A 19,195-nucleotide genomic window follows, 5' to 3' on the forward strand; every position below is an offset into this window, starting at 1 on the left:
GATCAGTTTGAAAACAGTCTATATTATTATAACATGACTCATAACTAGGTTCTCCATCATGAAAAATGCCAAGAGAGTCATACTATTTTTGTTTACATAAAGTGACAAAGATTTGTTGTTGTTGTTGTTGTTTTTCCCACTAGGTAGTGAGACAACTGTTGGCACATCTTGGTAGCTCCAGTGAGTTTATGGTTCCTTTATATATATTTTATATATTAGAAAGTACTCCCTGGCAACTTGCCATACCATTCCCTGTGTTTCTTTATAAGCTTCTCTCTGACAAAGAAACAAGACTCAGATTGGATAGGCTTTTATGGGAATGATATTTTCTCTGTGTGTGTTTTTTTGAAGGAGCTAAAAATGAAAGCTGAATTTAAGCATTGTTTGTGCCCTACATAGGGTGAATGAATAGCTAGAACTAAGCAAACTTACCAGAATCTTCCCTAGGAGAGGATTAGTGAGAGTAAGGACACTGATCTCTCTTAGGCTCTTCTGCACTGGCAGCTGAAAAGTCTTTGCAGGGATCCTTGACCCTGGTCTGTATCCTGTGTTTTGCCATAGAATAGAGTACAGTTTTCATAGACCTAGATTTTTTGAATTAGAGTGCTTTATCCTAAATAGTTTAAACTGAAGAGGTGGAGAAACTGTTGTGTTTCAACAAAATAAGTACAGTAATTTCCTCTTATACATAGGGGATACATTTCAAGACCCTTAGTGAATGCCTGAAAACATGAATAGTGCTGAACTCTATGTGTGCAATAATTTTTAAAATACATATATATCTATAATAAAATTTAATGCATAAATTAGGCACAATAAGAGATTAATAATATCTAATGGTAAAGTAGATCAATTGTAACAATATACTGTAATAAAAGTTACGTGAATGTGAGCTCACAAAATATCATGTACTATAGTCACCCTACTTTCTGCACTGATGTGAGATGATAAAATGGCTATGTGATAAGTGAGGCAAATGCAGTAGGCATTGCCATGTAGTCTTAGGCTACTATTGACCTTCTATTTGACTATATGTCAGAAAGAATATCATCTGCCTCACGTGATCTTGGATCCGTGAGCCATGATGTGGTTGTTGGTTGGATGTTAGGTACAGATATGTCAGTGACTAATAAGCAGCTATCACATATAATGTGTATGCACTTGACAAAGGGACGATTCACATCTTGGGCAGACTGGGATGTAATGGCTCAAATTTTGTCATACTACTCAGAATCTTATGCAATTTAAACCTTATGATGTATATACATCTGGAATTTTATTTATGGACCATGGTTGACCATGGGTAACTGAATCTGCAGTCAATAAAACCGCCAATGTCATATTATGAAATATATATTTGGTCTTCAACCCCATTTTCTGTCATACAACTCCTAAAATCCTCAGAATTTCCAACATGATACCATTTGTATGCTAATGATTGACTTATGGCAGGCAGCCTCTAGATGGCTTCAGGGTGGGGCTCATCATCAGAGTGATCAGGGTGTGATTAGAGGGTTGGGACTTCCAGCCCCACCCCTCACCTCCTGGGATGTGAGAGGGGCTGAATGTTCAATTAATCAGTCATGCCTATGTAATGAAGCTTTCATAAAATCCCAAAAGGATTGGATTTGGAGAGCATCCAGGTAGCCGTATTCAGCTACCTGGATGCTCTCCAATACATGGAGGCATACGGAGAATAAATGGATGTTCCCAGAGGGTGAGTGCCCTGGGAGGACATGGAAGCCTGTTACTTTCCCCCCATATCTTGCACTATGCATCTCTTTATCTGTATCCTTTAATATTCTTTATAAGAAACTGGTAAATGTGTTTCCATGAGTTCTCTGAGCCACTCTAGTAAATTAATCAAACCAAAGGGGGGGTCCTGGGAAACCCAATTTGAAGTCCAACTGGAAGTTGATTAGAAGTTCTGGAGGCCCAGACTTGTAACTGCTGTGGGGGACTAGCCTTGTGGTACTGAGCCCTCAACCTGTGGGATCTGACACAATCCCCAAGTAGATAGTGTCAGAATTAGAGGGCACCCATCAGAATTGATTGTTTCATTCTTGCTGGGAAATACATCTTTGGTCACAGAAACCTTCTGTGTTGATTATTGTTGTTGCGGTGTGAGAGAAGAAGAACATCATGTTGAATATGTGTTTTCTACACATACAGCAGATAAGGGGGACTGCTGTTCTGGCTGCTCCTGGTTCATTTGTCCAGAAATCATGTTCTTTGACAATGCCTGCTCATTATATTGATTCTACTGATGATGCCATTTTCTGTCAGTCTGATATGATTCTGTTAGAATTATGACTATTTTATACTGCAATTCACTTGTAAGGTAACAAATTTTGATAATATATTCTTCTTTGCATTTGATAAGTATATGCTAAGCATATAAGAAAGGAAATAAGAGTTCTTAATTCATTAGTTGCCTACAAATAGTATAAATAATAATTTTAGTATAGCCTCCAAGTATGTTTTTAAAGAACTGCTTTGTAACAAATCATGAGAGTCTCTGTAATAAAGCATCAAAGTCTTATACTTTTTTTCCTGCAGGGTCTAAGGCATGTACCAAAGTTCATGAATTTTTTTTTTTCTGTTGAGATGAAGTCTCACTCTGTCACCCAGGCTGGAGTGGAATGGCACAATCTCGGCTCACTGCAACCTCTGCCTCCTGGGTTCAAGCGATTCTCCTGTCTCAGCCTCCCGAGTAGCTGGGATTACATACGTGTGCCACCACACTCGGCTAATTTTTTTTTTGTATTTTTGTTGAGATGGGGTTTCACCATGTTTGGCCAGGCTGGTCTCAAACTTTTGACCTTATGTGATCCACCCACCTTGGCCTCCCAAAATGCTGAGATCACAGGTATGAGCCACTGTGCCCAGCCTGCATGATTTTTTTTAATAAAGAGTCTTGCTATGTTGCCCAGGCTGTTCTCAAACTCCTGGGCTTCTCAAGTGATACTTCTGCCTCAACCTTCTGAGTAGCTAGATTATAGGAACAAGCCACTGTACATGTATATAGATATACACACACCGAGTATATGCCCAGTAATGGGATTACTGGCTGAAATGGTATTTCCAGTTCTAGATCCTTGAGGAACCACCACACTGTCTTCCACAATGGTTGAACTAATTGACACTCCCACCAACAGTGTAAAAGCATTCCTATTTCTCCACATCTGCTCCAGCATCTGTTGTTTCCTGACCCTTTAACGATTGCCATTCTAAATGGCGTGAGATGATATCTCATTGTGGTTTTGATTTGCATTTCTCTAATGATCAGTGATGATGACCTTTTTTTCAGATGTTTGTTGGCTGCATAAATGTATTCTTTTGAGAAGTGTCTGTTCATATCCTTTGCCCACTTTTTGATGAGATTGTTTGTTCTTTTCTTGTAAATTTGTTTAAGTTCCTTGTAGATTCTAGATATTAGGCCTTTGTCAGATGGACAGATTGCAAACATTTCCTCCCATTCTGTAGGTTGCCTGTTCACTCTGATCATAGTATTGGAAGTTCTGGCCAGGGTAATCAGGCAAGAGAAAGAAATAAATGGTATTCAAATAGGAAGAAGGGAAGTCAAATTGTCTCTGTTTCCAGATGACATGATTGTATATTTAGAAAACCAAATTGTCTCAGCCCCAAATCTCCTTCAGCTGATAAGCAGCTTCCTCATAGTCTCAGGATACAAAGTCAATGTGCAAAATTCACAAGTATTCCTATACACCAGTAATAGAGTGCTAAATCACGAGTGAACTCCCATACACAACTGCTACAAAAAGAATAAAATAGCAAGGAATACAACTCACAAGGGATTTGAAGGACCTCTTTAAGGAGAACTACAAACCACCACTCAAGGAAATAAGAGGACACAAACAAATGGAAAAACATTCCATGCTCATGGATAGGAAGAATCAATATCTTGAAAATGGCCATACTGCCCAAAGTAATTTGTAGGTTCAATGCTATACCCATCAAGCTACCATTGACTTTCTTCACAGAATTAGAAAAAACTACTTTAAATTTCATATGGAACCAAAAAAAGAGCCCATATAGCCAAGACAATCCTAAGCAAAAAGAACAAAACTGGAGGCATCATGCTACCTGACTTCAAACTATACTGCAAGGCTACAGTAATGAAAACAGCATGGTACTGGTACCAAAAGAGATATATAGACCAATGGAACAGTACAGAGGCCTCAGAAATAATGCCATACATCTACACCGTCTGATCTTTGACAAACCTGACAAAAGCAATGGGGAAAGGATTCCCTATTTAATAAATGGTGTTGGGAAAACTGGCTAGCCTTATGCAGGAAACTGAAACTGGACCCCTTCCTTACACTTTATACAAAAATTAACTCAAGATGCATTAAAGACTTAAAAGTAAGTTCTAAATGTACAAAAACCCTGGATGAAAACCTAGGCAGTACCATTCAGGACATAGGCATGGGCAAATACTTCATGACTAAAACACCAAAAGCAATGGCAACAAAAGCCAAAATTCACAAATGGGATCTAATTAAACTAAAGAACATGTGTGCAGTTTTATTTGGGAGTGTGCGTGGGGTACCTCTGAGTTTTAAAAATGCTTTCCTGACTCTTTGGTAGACATAGCCTTTTAAGACAGTCATTCTGAGCTGTTACGGTCTTAGGGTTTTCTATACTACTAAAACTTATTGACGACATGTAACCAAGAACTTGAACTACATTTTTTTTTAAAAAAAAGAAAAAGAAATCACCCAAATGCACATTAAAAACCTCTTACAACATATGTGCACGTTCATAGATAACATGTAGAACTTGATTGTGTGTATTAAAACCTTGTAGAAAAGTTCAGACAGTGCACACAATGACTGCAACTTGGTCTTTGTAAAATCAGTGATATATATTTCAGATCTATCCACGTTGACCCAGTGAGGTATTTGATTTATTGTATGATCTAATGATATGCCATGTGATGACTGCGGCATATTTAATTATGCTCTCTTCATGCTGATACCATATGGACATAAATATGATGACACACCAGCATGGATATGCTTATATGGTTGCTTTTATTGATTTGTACTATATTAGAAATGAAACAGAAGTAACGCAAATCCTAGCAAGCATCGCTGTATCTCTCCCATGGCTGTGTTGATTGCAACTGTTTCCCCCTTAAAGCATGTCTTTTTGACATGTCATGACCCTGAGAAAATCCAGTGTGTGCTTTTCAGAGAATGACAGTAAGGAGAGGAAATGGCCAATGGTCAAAGTGTTACTTGTCCGCTCAGCTTCCCCTCATGAATGTTAAACTCTAAACTACTCAGGTCACAATTTAAAACCCCTTTGTTGATCCCTATAGAGTGTTCCCGGATGTCAAATGACAAATAGGCCCTTGAAGAAAAAACACCCTGTAAAGCCATATTGCTCTGGTTTTTGTGTGTGAATGTGTGTGTGTGTTTGTGTGTGTGTGTATTTTTTTCTCTTCTGAAAACTGTAAATAGAACAATTTTCATTACAAATGAAAATATTTCTGTTCCATATTTATTTCCTGTCTCATGGCACTCTGCTCTTCTTGGATCTAGTAAGAATCTCAGCGTGTCTTATTTATACCTGCAAAAAATTACATCATTCTTCATTTTTCATGTCAATTACTGACATGTTTTCAAGTCTTCACAAGTTATTTCTGAAGATGTTGGTGCATTGAGGAGAGGCAGTGTCATTGTAGTTAAAGAAGTTTTTAAATAGGTTATGTTCAATAACATTTCAGAGCCTGTTTCTCTGGAAGGCTCTGTTATGCGTAGTTAAACATAAAATAGCTCCACAACGTCTTGTGTACATGAAAGTGTTCATATCCTGGAAGATTCTAATTTACTACTCAGTACTGTCTCCTGGAGAGGAAAATAGGTAAGATAGGCTTCTGAGCCTATGATAATAACTCATAATATGAGGTGAAAGCATAGAGACAAAATGAGAGATGATAGATACTCAAACCGATGTGAGTGAAGAACAGCTGTGAAACAGAGTGTCTATGGGAGAGAGAAGGCCATGGGGCTGCTTTTGTGAAGAAGGAATTTGTACACATTAGTCAAGTGTCTGATACATTTAACATTTTAATAAAGCAAAACCTTATCTTCACATGTGTCAGAATGGGATTGTACAGATGTCACAATACAGTAGTGGTGAGAATAATGAAGAAATGAATGTGGAGGGCAAAGAATGAAGTCCACCAATATGGATATTAGATTTATGAACAAAAAAGAGTGTATGTCAAATTGGGCAGAACAAAGAAGGCAGCTAGCTAGGTAATTTGGAGGTTTCTGAGGAGGAGACTTGTGGGAAGTCACTTAATGGAAAGCAGAAGTTAGAAGGATGAGGGTGACACACAGGGTTTCATTTCTCCTCCCTAGAAGTTTTGCACATCAATGATATGTGCTTCATTCACATCAGTTAGCATATTGGGATGCAGCTTAATCTACAAAAAGTGTTTTTTTTTTCTTCTTTAGGAAAGCTGTGTTTGCTGAGGTAGTTATTTCATAAAAGGACCTGAGAGACCCCTATGGTATATTATATCAAACTAGCTTTAGAAACAAAGAAATAAAAGAATGTATATCTTGAGAAATAAAAAAAAATTACCAATATTCTTGGCAATCATGACATATATATATATATATATACATATATGTACATATTTGGTTGGTTATTAATAAGAAAAGAAGTCTCTTGTGATTTAGAGATTTTGTTTACTTTATTTACAGGGGAATCTGATTATGCATGATTTCTTTGACATATATGTTGTTGCAAAAGTGGAAAAAGAGATGGCAAAAGAGCTGAACTGCTGAATCCGGGAAATGTAGGAATATTAGTAGACTTCATGAGTACAAAGAAAATGATTTTTAAAATTATGACTCTAAGTATAACTGAACTCACTACAGATGCATTTAGAATATTTGCATAAAAGATGATTTGATTTTGGCTGCTCCAGAAACTACTGGAAGAAGAAATAGTACTAGAATTTAGATAAACCACAGTGACTCCTTACTTCTCTTTGTTACTACTGGGAATCAGAGACAAAGATTTTGTTGATATTAGTTATTCAAATGAAATAAACATGAATGTGGATACATTGGCTTTGTTTTTCAAGGAGCTAACTTTTGGATACAATAGCAATTTAATGAAAATACTTTAGAGAATAACATGATACTTCAAACAGACTATTTTAGAAACAAAAATAATGTTGAATTCATTAATTGATTCATAAAATGGTTATTTTCGATGAATATTGGAGTCATTTACAAATGTGAAAGCTTATTAATATCTAATGGTTGTAGCAGTTTTATTTTGTAGAAGTATGTCAATATTGATAAATGATGATACTTTTTATTGAGGTTTATATATTATACCTTATGGCCGTGAGTGGATGAAAAAACTTTCAGAAGGCTAAACTAGAGAACACAAGAAACTTGGGCAGTTATGACACCACTTGGGTCTGAGAAATAATGAATACTGTCTACTAGGATTCACCAAACATATATCCAAGCTGATCAATTTAGGAAACTTCCACTGAGGAGATATGAAGTGCACATTCAGCTGAAGTGTCATTGTAATTGTGTACCTTCTCAGTTATCAGGCAAGTTAAAGAGCATGATGAATGGTTGTAGTATAATGGTGTATTACCTTCTCATCTCTTGCACTAAAGACATGTGAGAGCATGTGTCACCTGCTTTGACATTGATTCCCAGGTGCATGAGTTGCTCCTCTGTTTTTAGACCACATTTGTTTTTAGCCCTCCGCATAGCCACATTGGTACTGACACTGTTTCATTTTAGTTTTAGACATATGACAAATCATACCACTTTTGAAATTGTAAGTGTATATTTCATGAAGCCTGTATTGGTGTTCTCTTCAGTGTATTTCTGTCATGTTCCAGTCCCAAGACACAAAGTATAAAACATAAAAACCTAAACTAATATGGGCAGGAGGATACAGCTTGATGGTAACAGTGCATGAATGTATGGATAATTTTATCATATTTACATATGACTGATTATGTATCCCTTTTGCTTTTCAGTGTCTTCTCAGGAACAACCAGCCTTGAAGGTAATTACACATTCATTTCTGTTTTGAACTATTAACTATATAGTCTTGAAATATACTTTATGTATTGATTATTTTGTTTGAAATCCCATTCAGGCTACAAGTGACGAGGAAGATTCTGTTTCAAATATAGCCACAGAAATAAAGGATGGAGAAAAACCTGGGACAGGTAATTTTGCAAAACACATTTAATGTCATGCTCACTCAGGAGAGAAGATAACTTCTCTTCCCTGAATAAATCGCAGGGGGCTCATTGAATCTGCACATTCTGATTCAGCAGCCATGAGATTCTGCATTTGTAATAAGTTCTTGGGTGACGCTGACGCTACCGGTCCTTGGCCATGATCTGAGTAGTAAGATTATATTCTTCCCCACAGTGAAATTGGCAAGAATGATTGGAGAGCAGTGCAAGATATAACAGGCTAAGGAACAGCATATTCTTGCTTTAATTCTACAGCATGTTTCCATCATAAAGGGAAGGAGAAAGAGATTAAGTAATAAAAATTATAGGCATCAGAACATATTGTTAAAACCACATGGAAGAAGTGATTGGAATAACCCATAAACAATGTAGAAAGAGAACTAAGGAGACCTCTGATGTGGTAATTATTTTACTCAAGGAAGAGGGATTGAGGCAAGAAAGAGGGAAAAGAAGATGTTATTTATGTAATTTTGGGGTTTCTGCTGCAGAAACCTGATGGGACTCACTTCAGATGCATTTGAAATATTTGCATAAAAGATTAGATTTTGGCTGCTCCAGGAACTACTGGAAGCAGGATAGAGTGCTAGAATCGTGACGACCTACAGTGACTCATTACCCCTCTTTGTTACATATTGGGCATCAGAGATATATGTTTTGCTGGTATTAGCTATTCAAATAGGATAATCATGAATATGCATACATTAGTTTTGTTTTTCAAGGAACTAACTTTTGGATAAAATAGCAATTTAATGAAAATACTTTAGAGAATAACATGATCCTTCAAACCAGACTATTTTAGAAACAAAAATAATGTTGAATTCATTAATTGTCTCCTAAAGTGGTTATTTTCAATGAATATCAGAGCAATTTCCAAATGGAAAAGCTTATTCATATCTAATGTTTTTAATAACCTTATTTTGTATAAGTATGTGAAATTTGGTGGTTTATTATACTTTTTTGATGAGGTTTATATATTATAACTTCTTGCCATGAGTGGATGAAGAAACTTTCTGAAGGCTAAACTAGAGGATACAAGAAATGTAGGCACATTATGACACCACGGGGGTGTGAGAAATAAAGAATATTATATACTAGGATTCACCAAACATATATTTAAGCTGAGCAATTCGGGACACTTCCACAGAGCACTTGGGAAGCGTACATTCAACTAAAGTGCCATTGTCATTATGTAAATCAGCAGGGGGCTCATTGAAGCTGCACATTCTGATTCAGCGGGCCTGAGAGTCTGCATTTGTAGCAAGTTCTCAAAAGACGGTGATTCTGCTGATTTTTGGCCATGATCTGAGTAGTAAGATTATAGACTTCCCTACATTGAAATTGGGAAGAAGAACCACTGGAGAGCAGTTCAAGACATAACAGGCTGAGGGGACAGCATAATTTTGCTTTAATTCTACAGCACGTTTCCATCAAGAGGGGAAGGAGAACAAGATGAAGTACTAGAAATTGTAGGCACGAGATCACCTTGCTAAAACCAGAGGGAAGAAGTGATCGTAATAAGCCATAAACACTATAGAATGAGAAGTAACGAGACCACTGATGTAGTAATTATTTTCCTCAGGGAAGAGGGATTGTGGGGCAGGAAGAAGGGAAAAGAAGTTATTTATCGAATTTTAGCGTTTCTGCTGAGGAAACCTGAGGGAACTCACTTCAGATGCATTTAGAATGTTTGCATAAAGGAAGATTTGATTTTGGCTGCTCCAGGAACTACTGGAAGCAGGATAGAGTGCTAGAATTGTGATAAACCACAGTCACCTGTTACCCCTCTTTGTTATTATTGGGCATCAGAGATATATGTTTTGCCGTTATCAGTTAGTCAAATGAGATAAATGTAAATATGCATACACTGGCTTTGTCGTTCAGAGAGCTAACTTTTGGATAAAAGAGCAATTTAATGAAAATACTTCAGAGAATAACATGATCCTTCAAACCAGACTGTTTTAGAAACAAAAATAATGTTGAATTCATTAATTGACTCCTAAAGTGGTTATTTCCAATGAATAGCAGAGCAATTTCCAAATGGAAAAGCTTATTCATATCTAATGCTTTTAGTAACTTTATTTTGTACAAGTATGCAAAATTTGATGGTTTATTGTACTTTTTGTTGAGGTTTATATATTATACCTTCTTGCCATGAGTGGATGAAGAAACTTTCTGAAGGCTAAACTAGAGGATACAAGAAATGTAGGCACATTATGACACCACGGGGGTGTGAGAAATAAAGAATGTTATATGCTTGGATTCACCAAACATATATTTAAGCTGATCAATTTGTGACCCTTCCGCAGAGTACTTGAGAAGTGTACATTCAACTAAAGTGCCATTGTCATTGTGTACCTGCTCAATTGTCAGGCAAGTTTAAGAGCATGATAAATATTTGTAGTATAATGGTAAAAATCCTTCTGATGTCTTACATGAAAGACATGCAGGAGCATTAATCACCTGCTTCGACATTGATTCCCAGGTGTATGAGTTGCTGCTCTGATTTTAGATCACGTTTGTCCTCATCACTCGGCATATCCACATTGATATAGACACTGTTTTATTGTAGTAATAGACATATGAAGAATAGTATCATGTATGAAATTGGACGTGTTTGTTTCGTGAAGACTATACTTCTGTTTTCTACAGTGTAATTCTGTCATGTTCCGGTCCCAATACACAAAGTAGAAAACAGCAAAGCCTACGCTAATTCAGGCAGGAGGATACAGCTTGATGCTAACACTGCATGAATGTATGGATAACTTTATCATATTTACATATGAGTGATTATGTATCCCTTTTGGTTTTCAGTGTCTTCTCAGAAAAAACCGGCCTTGAAGGTATTACAGTCTCATTCATATTTTGAATTATTAACTGTATAGCCTATGAAATATACTGTATGTATTGATTATTTTGTTTGAAATCCCATTCAGGATACAAGTGACAAGAAAGATTCTGTTTCAAACATAGCCACAGAAATAAAAGATGAACAAAAATCTGGGACAGGTAATTTTGCAATACACATTTAATGTCATGTACATTCAAGATAGAGGAGAACTTCCCTTCCCCGAATAAATCAGCAGGGGGCTCATTGCAGCTGTGCATTCTGATTCAGCGGGCCTGCGAGTCTGCATTTTTAATAAGTTCTGGAGTGATGGTGATTCTGCTGATTTTTGGTCATGATCCCAGTAGTAAGATTATAGACTTCCCTACATTGAAATTGGGAAGAAGAACCACTGGAGAGCAGTTCAAGACATACCAGGCTGAGGGGACAGCATAATTTTGCTTTAATTCTACAGCACGTTTCCATCAAGAGGGGAAGGAGAACAAGATGAAGTACTAGAAATTGTAGGCACCAGATCACATTGCTAAAACCAGAGGGAAGAAGTGATCGTAATAAGCCATAAACACTATAGAACGAGAAGTAACGAGACCACTGATGTAATAATTATTTTCCTCAGGGAAGAGGGATTGTGAGGCAGGAAGAAGGGAAAAGAAGTTATTTATTGAATTTTAGGGTTTCTGCTGAGGAAACCTGAGGGAACTCACTTCAGATGCGTTTGGAATGTTTGCATAAAGGAAGATTTGATTTTGGCTGCTCCAGGAACTACTGGAAGCAGGATAGAGTGCTAGAATTGCGATAAACCACAGTCACCTGTTACCCCTCTTTGTTATTATTGGGCATCAGAGATATATGTTTTGCCGTTATCAGTTAGTCGGATGAGATAAATGTAAATATGCATACATTGGCTTTATCGTTCAGAGAGCTAACTTTTGGATAAAAGAGCAATTTAATGAAAATATCTTAGAGAATAACATGATCCTTCAAACAGACTATTTTAGAAACAAAAATAATGTTGAATTCATTAATTGATTCATAAAATGGTTATTTTCGATGAATATTGGAGTCATTTCCAAATGTGAAGGCTTATTAATATCTAATGCTTGTAGCAGTTTTATTTTGTAGAAGTATGCCAATATTGATAAATGATGATACTTTTTATTGAGGTTTATATATTATACCTTATGGCTGTGAGTGGATGAAAAAACTTTCAGAAGGCTAAACTAGAGAACACAAGAAACTTGGGCAGTTATGACACCACTTGGGTCTGAGAAATAATGAATACTGTCTACTAGGATTCACCAAACATATATCCAAGCTGATCAATTTAGGAAACTTCCACTGAGGAGATGTGAAGTGCACATTCAACTGAAGTGTCATTGTAATTGTGTACCTTCTCAGTTATCAGGCAAGTTAAAGAGCATGATGAATGGTTGTAGTATAATGGTGTGTTTCCTTCTCATCTCTTGCACTAAAGACATGTGAGAGCATGTGTCACCTGCTTTGACATTGATTCCCAGGTGCATGAGTTGCTCCTCTGTTTTTAGACCACATTTCTTTTTAGCCCTCCGCATAGCCACATTGGTACTGACACTGTTTCATTTTAGTTTTAGACATATGACAAATCATATCACTTTTGAAATTGTAAGTGTATATTTCATGAAGCCTGTATTGATCTTCTCTTCAGTGTATTTCTGTCATGTTCCAGTCCCAAGACACAAAGTATACAACATAAAAACCTAAACTAATATGGGCAGGAGGATACAGCTTGATGGTAACAGTGCATGAATGTATGGATAATTTTATCATATTTACATATGATTGATTATGTATCCCTTTTGCTTTTCAGTGTCTTCTCAGGAACAATCAGCCTTGAAGGTAATTACACATTCATTTCTGTTTTGAACTATTAACTATATAGTCTGTGAAATATACTTTATGTATTGATTATTTTGTTTGAAATCCCATTCAGGCTACAAGTGACGAGGAAGATTCTGTTTCAAATATAGCCACAGAAATAAAGGATGGAGAAAAATCTGGGACAGGTAATTTTGCAAAACACATTTAATGTCATGCTCACTCAGGAGAGAAGATAACTTCTCTTCCCTGAATAAATCGCAGGGGGCTCATTGAATCTGCACATTCTGATTCAGCATCCCTGAGATTCTGCATTTGTAATAAGTTCTTGGGTGACGCTGATGCTACCGGTCCTTGGCCATGATCTGAGTAGTAAGATTATATTCTTCCCCACAGTGAAATTGGCAAGAATGATTGGAGAGCAGTGCAAGATATAACAGGGTAAGGAACAGCATATTCTTGCTTTAATTCTACAGCATGTTTCCATCATAAAGGGAAGGAGAAAGAGATTAAGTAATAAAAATTATAGGCATCAGAACATATTGTTAAAACCACATGGAAGAAGTGATTGGAATAACCCATAAACAATGTAGAAAGAGAACTAAGGAGACCTCTGATGTGCTAATTATTTTACTCAAGGAAGAGGGATTGAGGCAAGAAGGAGGGAAAAGAAGATGTTATTTATGTAATTTTGGGGTTTCTGCTGCAGAAACCTGATGGGACTCACTTCAGATGCATTTGGAATATTTGCATAAAAGATTAGATTTTGGCTGCTCCAGGAACTACTGGAAGCAGGATAGAGTGCTAGAATCGTGATGACCCACAGTGACTCATTACCCCTCTTTGTTACATATTGGGCATCAGAGATATATGTTTTGCTGGTATTAGCTATTCAAATAGGATAATCATGAATATGCATACATTAGTTTTGTTTTTCAAGGAACTAACTTTTGGATAAAATAGCAATTTAATGAAAATACTTTAGAGAATAACATGATCCTTCAAACCAGACTATTTTAGAAACAAAAATAATGTTGAATTCATTAATTGTCTCCTAAAGTGGTTATTTTCAATGAATATCAGAGCAATTTCCAAATGGAAAAGCTTATTCATATCTAATGTTTTTAATAACCTTATTTTGTATAAGTATGTGAAATTTGGTGGTTTATTATACTTTTTTGATGAGGTTTATATATTATAACTTCTTGCCATGAGTGGATGAAGAAACTTTCTGAAGGCTAAACTAGAGGATACAAGAAATGTAGGCACATTATGACACCACGGGGGTGTGAGAAATAAAGAATATTATATACTGGGATTCACCAAAGATATATTTAAGCTGAGCAATTCGGGACACTTCCACAGAGCACTTGGGAAGCGTACATTCAACTAAAGTGCCATTGTCATTATGTAAATCAGCAGGGGGCTCATTGAAGCTGCACATTCTGATTCAGCGGGCCTGAGAGTCTGCATTTGCAGCAAGTTCTCAAAAGACGGTGATTCTGCTGATTTTTGGCCATGATCTGAGTAGTAAGATTATAGACTTCCCTACATTGAAATTGGGAAGAAGAACCACTGGAGAGCAGTTCAAGACATAACAGGCTGAGGGGACAGCATAATTTTGCTTTAATTCTACAGCACGTTTCCATCAAGAGGGGAAGGAGAACAAGATGAAGTACTAGAAATTGTAGGCACGAGATCACCTTGCTAAAACCAGAGGGAAGAAGTGATCGTAATAAGCCATAAACACTATAGAATGAGAAGTAACGAGACCACTGATGTAGTAATTATTTTCCTCAGGGAAGAGGGATTGTGGGGCAGGAAGAAGGGAAAAGAAGTTATTTATCGAATTTTAGCGTTTCTGCTGAGGAAACCTGAGGGAACTCACTTCAGATGCATTTAGAATGTTTGCATAAAGGAAGATTTGATTTTGGCTGCTCCAGGAACTACTGGAAGCAGGATAGAGTGCTAGAATTGTGATAAACCACAGTCACCTGTTACCCCTCTTTGTTATTATTGGGCATCAGAGATATATGTTTTGCCGTTATCAGTTAGTCAAATGAGATAAATGTAAATATGCATACACTGGCTTTGTCGTTCAGAGAGCTAACTTTTGGATAAAAGAGCAATTTAATGAAAATACTTCAGAGAATAACATGATCCTTCAAACCAGACTGTTTTAGAAACAAAAATAATGTTGAATTCATTAATTGACTCCTAAAGTGGTTATTTCCAATGAATAGCAGAGCAATTTCCAAATGGAAAAGCTTATTCATATCTAATGCTTTTAGTAACTTTATTTTGTACAAGTATGCAAAATTTGATGGTTTATTGTACTTTTTGTTGAGGTTTATATATTATACCTTCTTGCCATGAGTGGATGAAGAAACTTTCTGAAGGCTAAACTAGAGGATACAAGAAATGTAGGCACATTATGACACCACGGGGGTGTGAGAAATAAAGAATGTTATATGCTTGGATTCACCAAACATATATTTAAGCTGATCAATTTGTGACCCTTCCGCAGAGTACTTGAGAAGTGTACATTCAACTAAAGTGCCATTGTCATTGTGTACCTGCTCAATTGTCAGGCAAGTTTAAGAGCATGATAAATATTTGTAGTATAATGGTAAAAATCCTTCTGATGTCTTACATGAAAGACATGCAGGAGCATTAATCACCTGCTTCGACATTGATTCCCAGGTGTATGAGTTGCTGCTCTGATTTTAGATCACGTTTGTCCTCATCACTCGGCATATCCACATTGATATAGACACTGTTTTATTGTAGTAATAGACATATGAAGAATAGTATCATGTATGAAATTGGACGTGTTTGTTTCGTGAAGACTATACTTCTGTTTTCTACAGTGTAATTCTGTCATGTTCCGGTCCCAATACACAAAGTAGAAAACAGCAAAGCCTACGCTAATTCAGGCAGGAGGATACAGCTTGATGCTAACACTGCATGAATGTATGGATAACTTTATCATATTTACATATGAGTGATTATGTATCCCTTTTGGTTTTCAGTGTCTTCTCAGAAAAAACCGGCCTTGAAGGTATTACAGTCTCATTCATATTTTGAATTATTAACTGTATAGCCTATGAAATATACTGTATGTATTGATTATTTTGTTTGAAATCCCATTCAGGATACAAGTGACAAGAAAGATTCTGTTTCAAACATAGCCACAGAAATAAAAGATGAACAAAAATCTGGGACAGGTAATTTTGCAATACACATTTAATGTCATGTACATTCAAGATAGAGGAGAACTTCCCTTCCCCGAATAAATCAGCAGGGGGCTCATTGCAGCTGTGCATTCTGATTCAGCGGGCCTGCGAGTCTGCATTTTTAATAAGTTCTGGAGTGATGGTGATTCTGCTGATTTTTGGTCATGATCCCAGTAGTAAGATTATAGACTTCCCTACATTGAAATTGGGAAGAAGAACCACTGGAGAGCAGTTCAAGACATACCAGGCTGAGGGGACAGCATAATTTTGCTTTAATTCTACAGCACGTTTCCATCAAGAGGGGAAGGAGAACAAGATGAAGTACTAGAAATTGTAGGCACCAGATCACATTGCTAAAACCAGAGGGAAGAAGTGATCGTAATAAGCCATAAACACTATAGAACGAGAAGTAACGAGACCACTGATGTAATAATTATTTTCCTCAGGGAAGAGGGATTGTGAGGCAGGAAGAAGGGAAAAGAAGTTATTTATTGAATTTTAGGGTTTCTGCTGAGGAAACCTGAGGGAACTCACTTCAGATGCGTTTGGAATGTTTGCATAAAGGAAGATTTGATTTTGGCTGCTCCAGGAACTACTGGAAGCAGGATAGAGTGCTAGAATTGCGATAAACCACAGTCACCTGTTACCCCTCTTTGTTATTATTGGGCATCAGAGATATATGTTTTGCCGTTATCAGTTAGTCGGATGAGATAAATGTAAATATGCATACATTGGCTTTATCGTTCAGAGAGCTAACTTTTGGATAAAAGAGCAATTTAATGAAAATATCTTAGAGAATAACATGATCCTTCAAACAGACTATTTTAGAAACAAAAATAATGTTGAATTCATTAATTGATTCATAAAATGGTTATTTTCGATGAATATTGGAGTCATTTCCAAATGTGAAGGCTTATTAATATCTAATGCTTGTAGCAGTTTTATTTTGTAGAAGTATGCCAATATTGATAAATGATGATACTTTTTATTGAGGTTTATATATTATACCTTATGGCTGTGAGTGGATGAAAAAACTTTCAGAAGGCTAAACTAGAGAACACAAGAAACTTGGGCAGTTATGACACCACTTGGGTCTGAGAAATAATGAATACTGTCTACTAGGATTCACCAAACATATATCCAAGCTGATCAATTTAGGAAACTTCCACTGAGGAGATGTGAAGTGCACATTCAACTGAAGTGTCATTGTAATTGTGTACCTTCTCAGTTATCAGGCAAGTTAAAGAGCATGATGAATGGTTGTAGTATAATGGTGTGTTTCCTTCTCATCTCTTGCACTAAAGACATGTGAGAGCATGTGTCACCTGCTTTGACATTGATTCCCAGGTGCATGAGTTGCTCCTCTGTTTTTAGACCACATTTCTTTTTAGCCCTCCGCATAGCCACATTGGTACTGACACTGTTTCATTTTAGTTTTAGACATATGACAAATCATATCACTTTTGAAATTGTAAGTGTATATTTCATGAAGCCTGTATTGATCTTCTCTTCAGTGTATTTCTGTCATGTTCCAGTCCCAAGACACAAAGTATACAACATAAAAACCTAAACTAATATGGGCAGGAGGATACAGCTTGATGGTAACAGTGCATGAATGTATGGATAATTTTATCATATTTACATATGATTGATTATGTATCCCTTTTGCTTTTCAGTGTCTTCTCAGGAACAATCAGCCTTGAAGGTAATTACACATTCATTTCTGTTTTGAACTATTAACTATATAGTCTGTGAAATATACTTTATGTATTGATTATTTTGTTTGAAATCCCATTCAGGCTACAAGTGACGAGGAAGATTCTGTTTCAAATATAGCCACAGAAATAAAGGATGGAGAAAAATCTGGGACAGGTAATTTTGCAAAACACATTTAATGTCATGCTCACTCAGGAGAGAAGATAACTTCTCTTCCCTGAATAAATCGCAGGGGGCTCATTGAATCTGCACATTCTGATTCAGCATCCCTGAGATTCTGCATTTGTAATAAGTTCTTGGGTGACGCTGATGCTACCGGTCCTTGGCCATGATCTGAGTAGTAAGATTATATTCTTCCCCACAGTGAAATTGGCAAGAATGATTGGAGAGCAGTGCAAGATATAACAGGGTAAGGAACAGCATATTCTTGCTTTAATTCTACAGCATGTTTCCATCATAAAGGGAAGGAGAAAGAGATTAAGTAATAAAAATTATAGGCATCAGAACATATTGTTAAAACCACATGGAAGAAGTGATTGGAATAACCCATAAACAATGTAGAAAGAGAACTAAGGAGACCTCTGATGTGCTAATTATTTTACTCAAGGAAGAGGGATTGAGGCAAGAAGGAGGGAAAAGAAGATGTTATTTATGTAATTTTGGGGTTTCTGCTGCAGAAACCTGATGGGACTCACTTCAGATGCATTTGGAATATTTGCATAAAAGATTAGATTTTGGCTGCTCCAGGAACTACTGGAAGCAGGATAGAGTGCTAGAATCGTGATGACCCACAGTGACTCATTACCCCTCTTTGTTACATATTGGGCATCAGAGATATATGTTTTGCTGGTATTAGCTATTCAAATAGGATAATCATGAATATGCATACATTAGTTTTGTTTTTCAAGGAACTAACTTTTGGATAAAATAGCAATTTAATGAAAATACTTTAGAGAATAACATGATCCTTCAAACCAGACTATTTTAGAAACAAAAATAATGTTGAATTCATTAATTGTCTCCTAAAGTGGTTATTTTCAATGAATATCAGAGCAATTTCCAAATGGAAAAGCTTATTCATATCTAATGTTTTTAATAACCTTATTTTGTATAAGTATGTGAAATTTGGTGGTTTATTATACTTTTTTGATGAGGTTTATATATTATAACTTCTTGCCATGAGTGGATGAAGAAACTTTCTGAAGGCTAAACTAGAGGATACAAGAAATGTAGGCACATTATGACACCACGGGGGTG

At 36.4% G+C, this 19,195-nt stretch overlaps 1 protein-coding gene across 1 annotated transcript in view; it reads left to right on the forward strand.

Moving 5' to 3' along the window:
- ANKRD36C (ankyrin repeat domain 36C) overlaps positions 1–19,195 on the forward strand; it is a 162,792-nt gene that overhangs the window by 23,168 nt on the left and 120,429 nt on the right. The window contains exons 7-16 of the mRNA XM_063649065.1: positions 8,060–8,088; positions 8,182–8,254; positions 11,099–11,127; positions 11,221–11,293; positions 12,979–13,007; positions 13,102–13,174; positions 16,019–16,047; positions 16,141–16,213; positions 17,899–17,927; positions 18,022–18,094. Coding sequence (XP_063505135.1) covers positions 8,060–8,088; positions 8,182–8,254; positions 11,099–11,127; positions 11,221–11,293; positions 12,979–13,007; positions 13,102–13,174; positions 16,019–16,047; positions 16,141–16,213; positions 17,899–17,927; positions 18,022–18,094 — 510 coding nt within the window. The remainder of the gene's footprint in view (positions 1–8,059; positions 8,089–8,181; positions 8,255–11,098; positions 11,128–11,220; positions 11,294–12,978; positions 13,008–13,101; positions 13,175–16,018; positions 16,048–16,140; positions 16,214–17,898; positions 17,928–18,021; positions 18,095–19,195) is intronic.

Source organism: Pongo pygmaeus, chromosome 12 (assembly GCF_028885625.2).
Source record: "Pongo pygmaeus isolate AG05252 chromosome 12, NHGRI_mPonPyg2-v2.0_pri, whole genome shotgun sequence".
In the NCBI taxonomy this organism is placed as follows: Eukaryota; Metazoa; Chordata; class Mammalia; order Primates; family Hominidae; genus Pongo; species Pongo pygmaeus.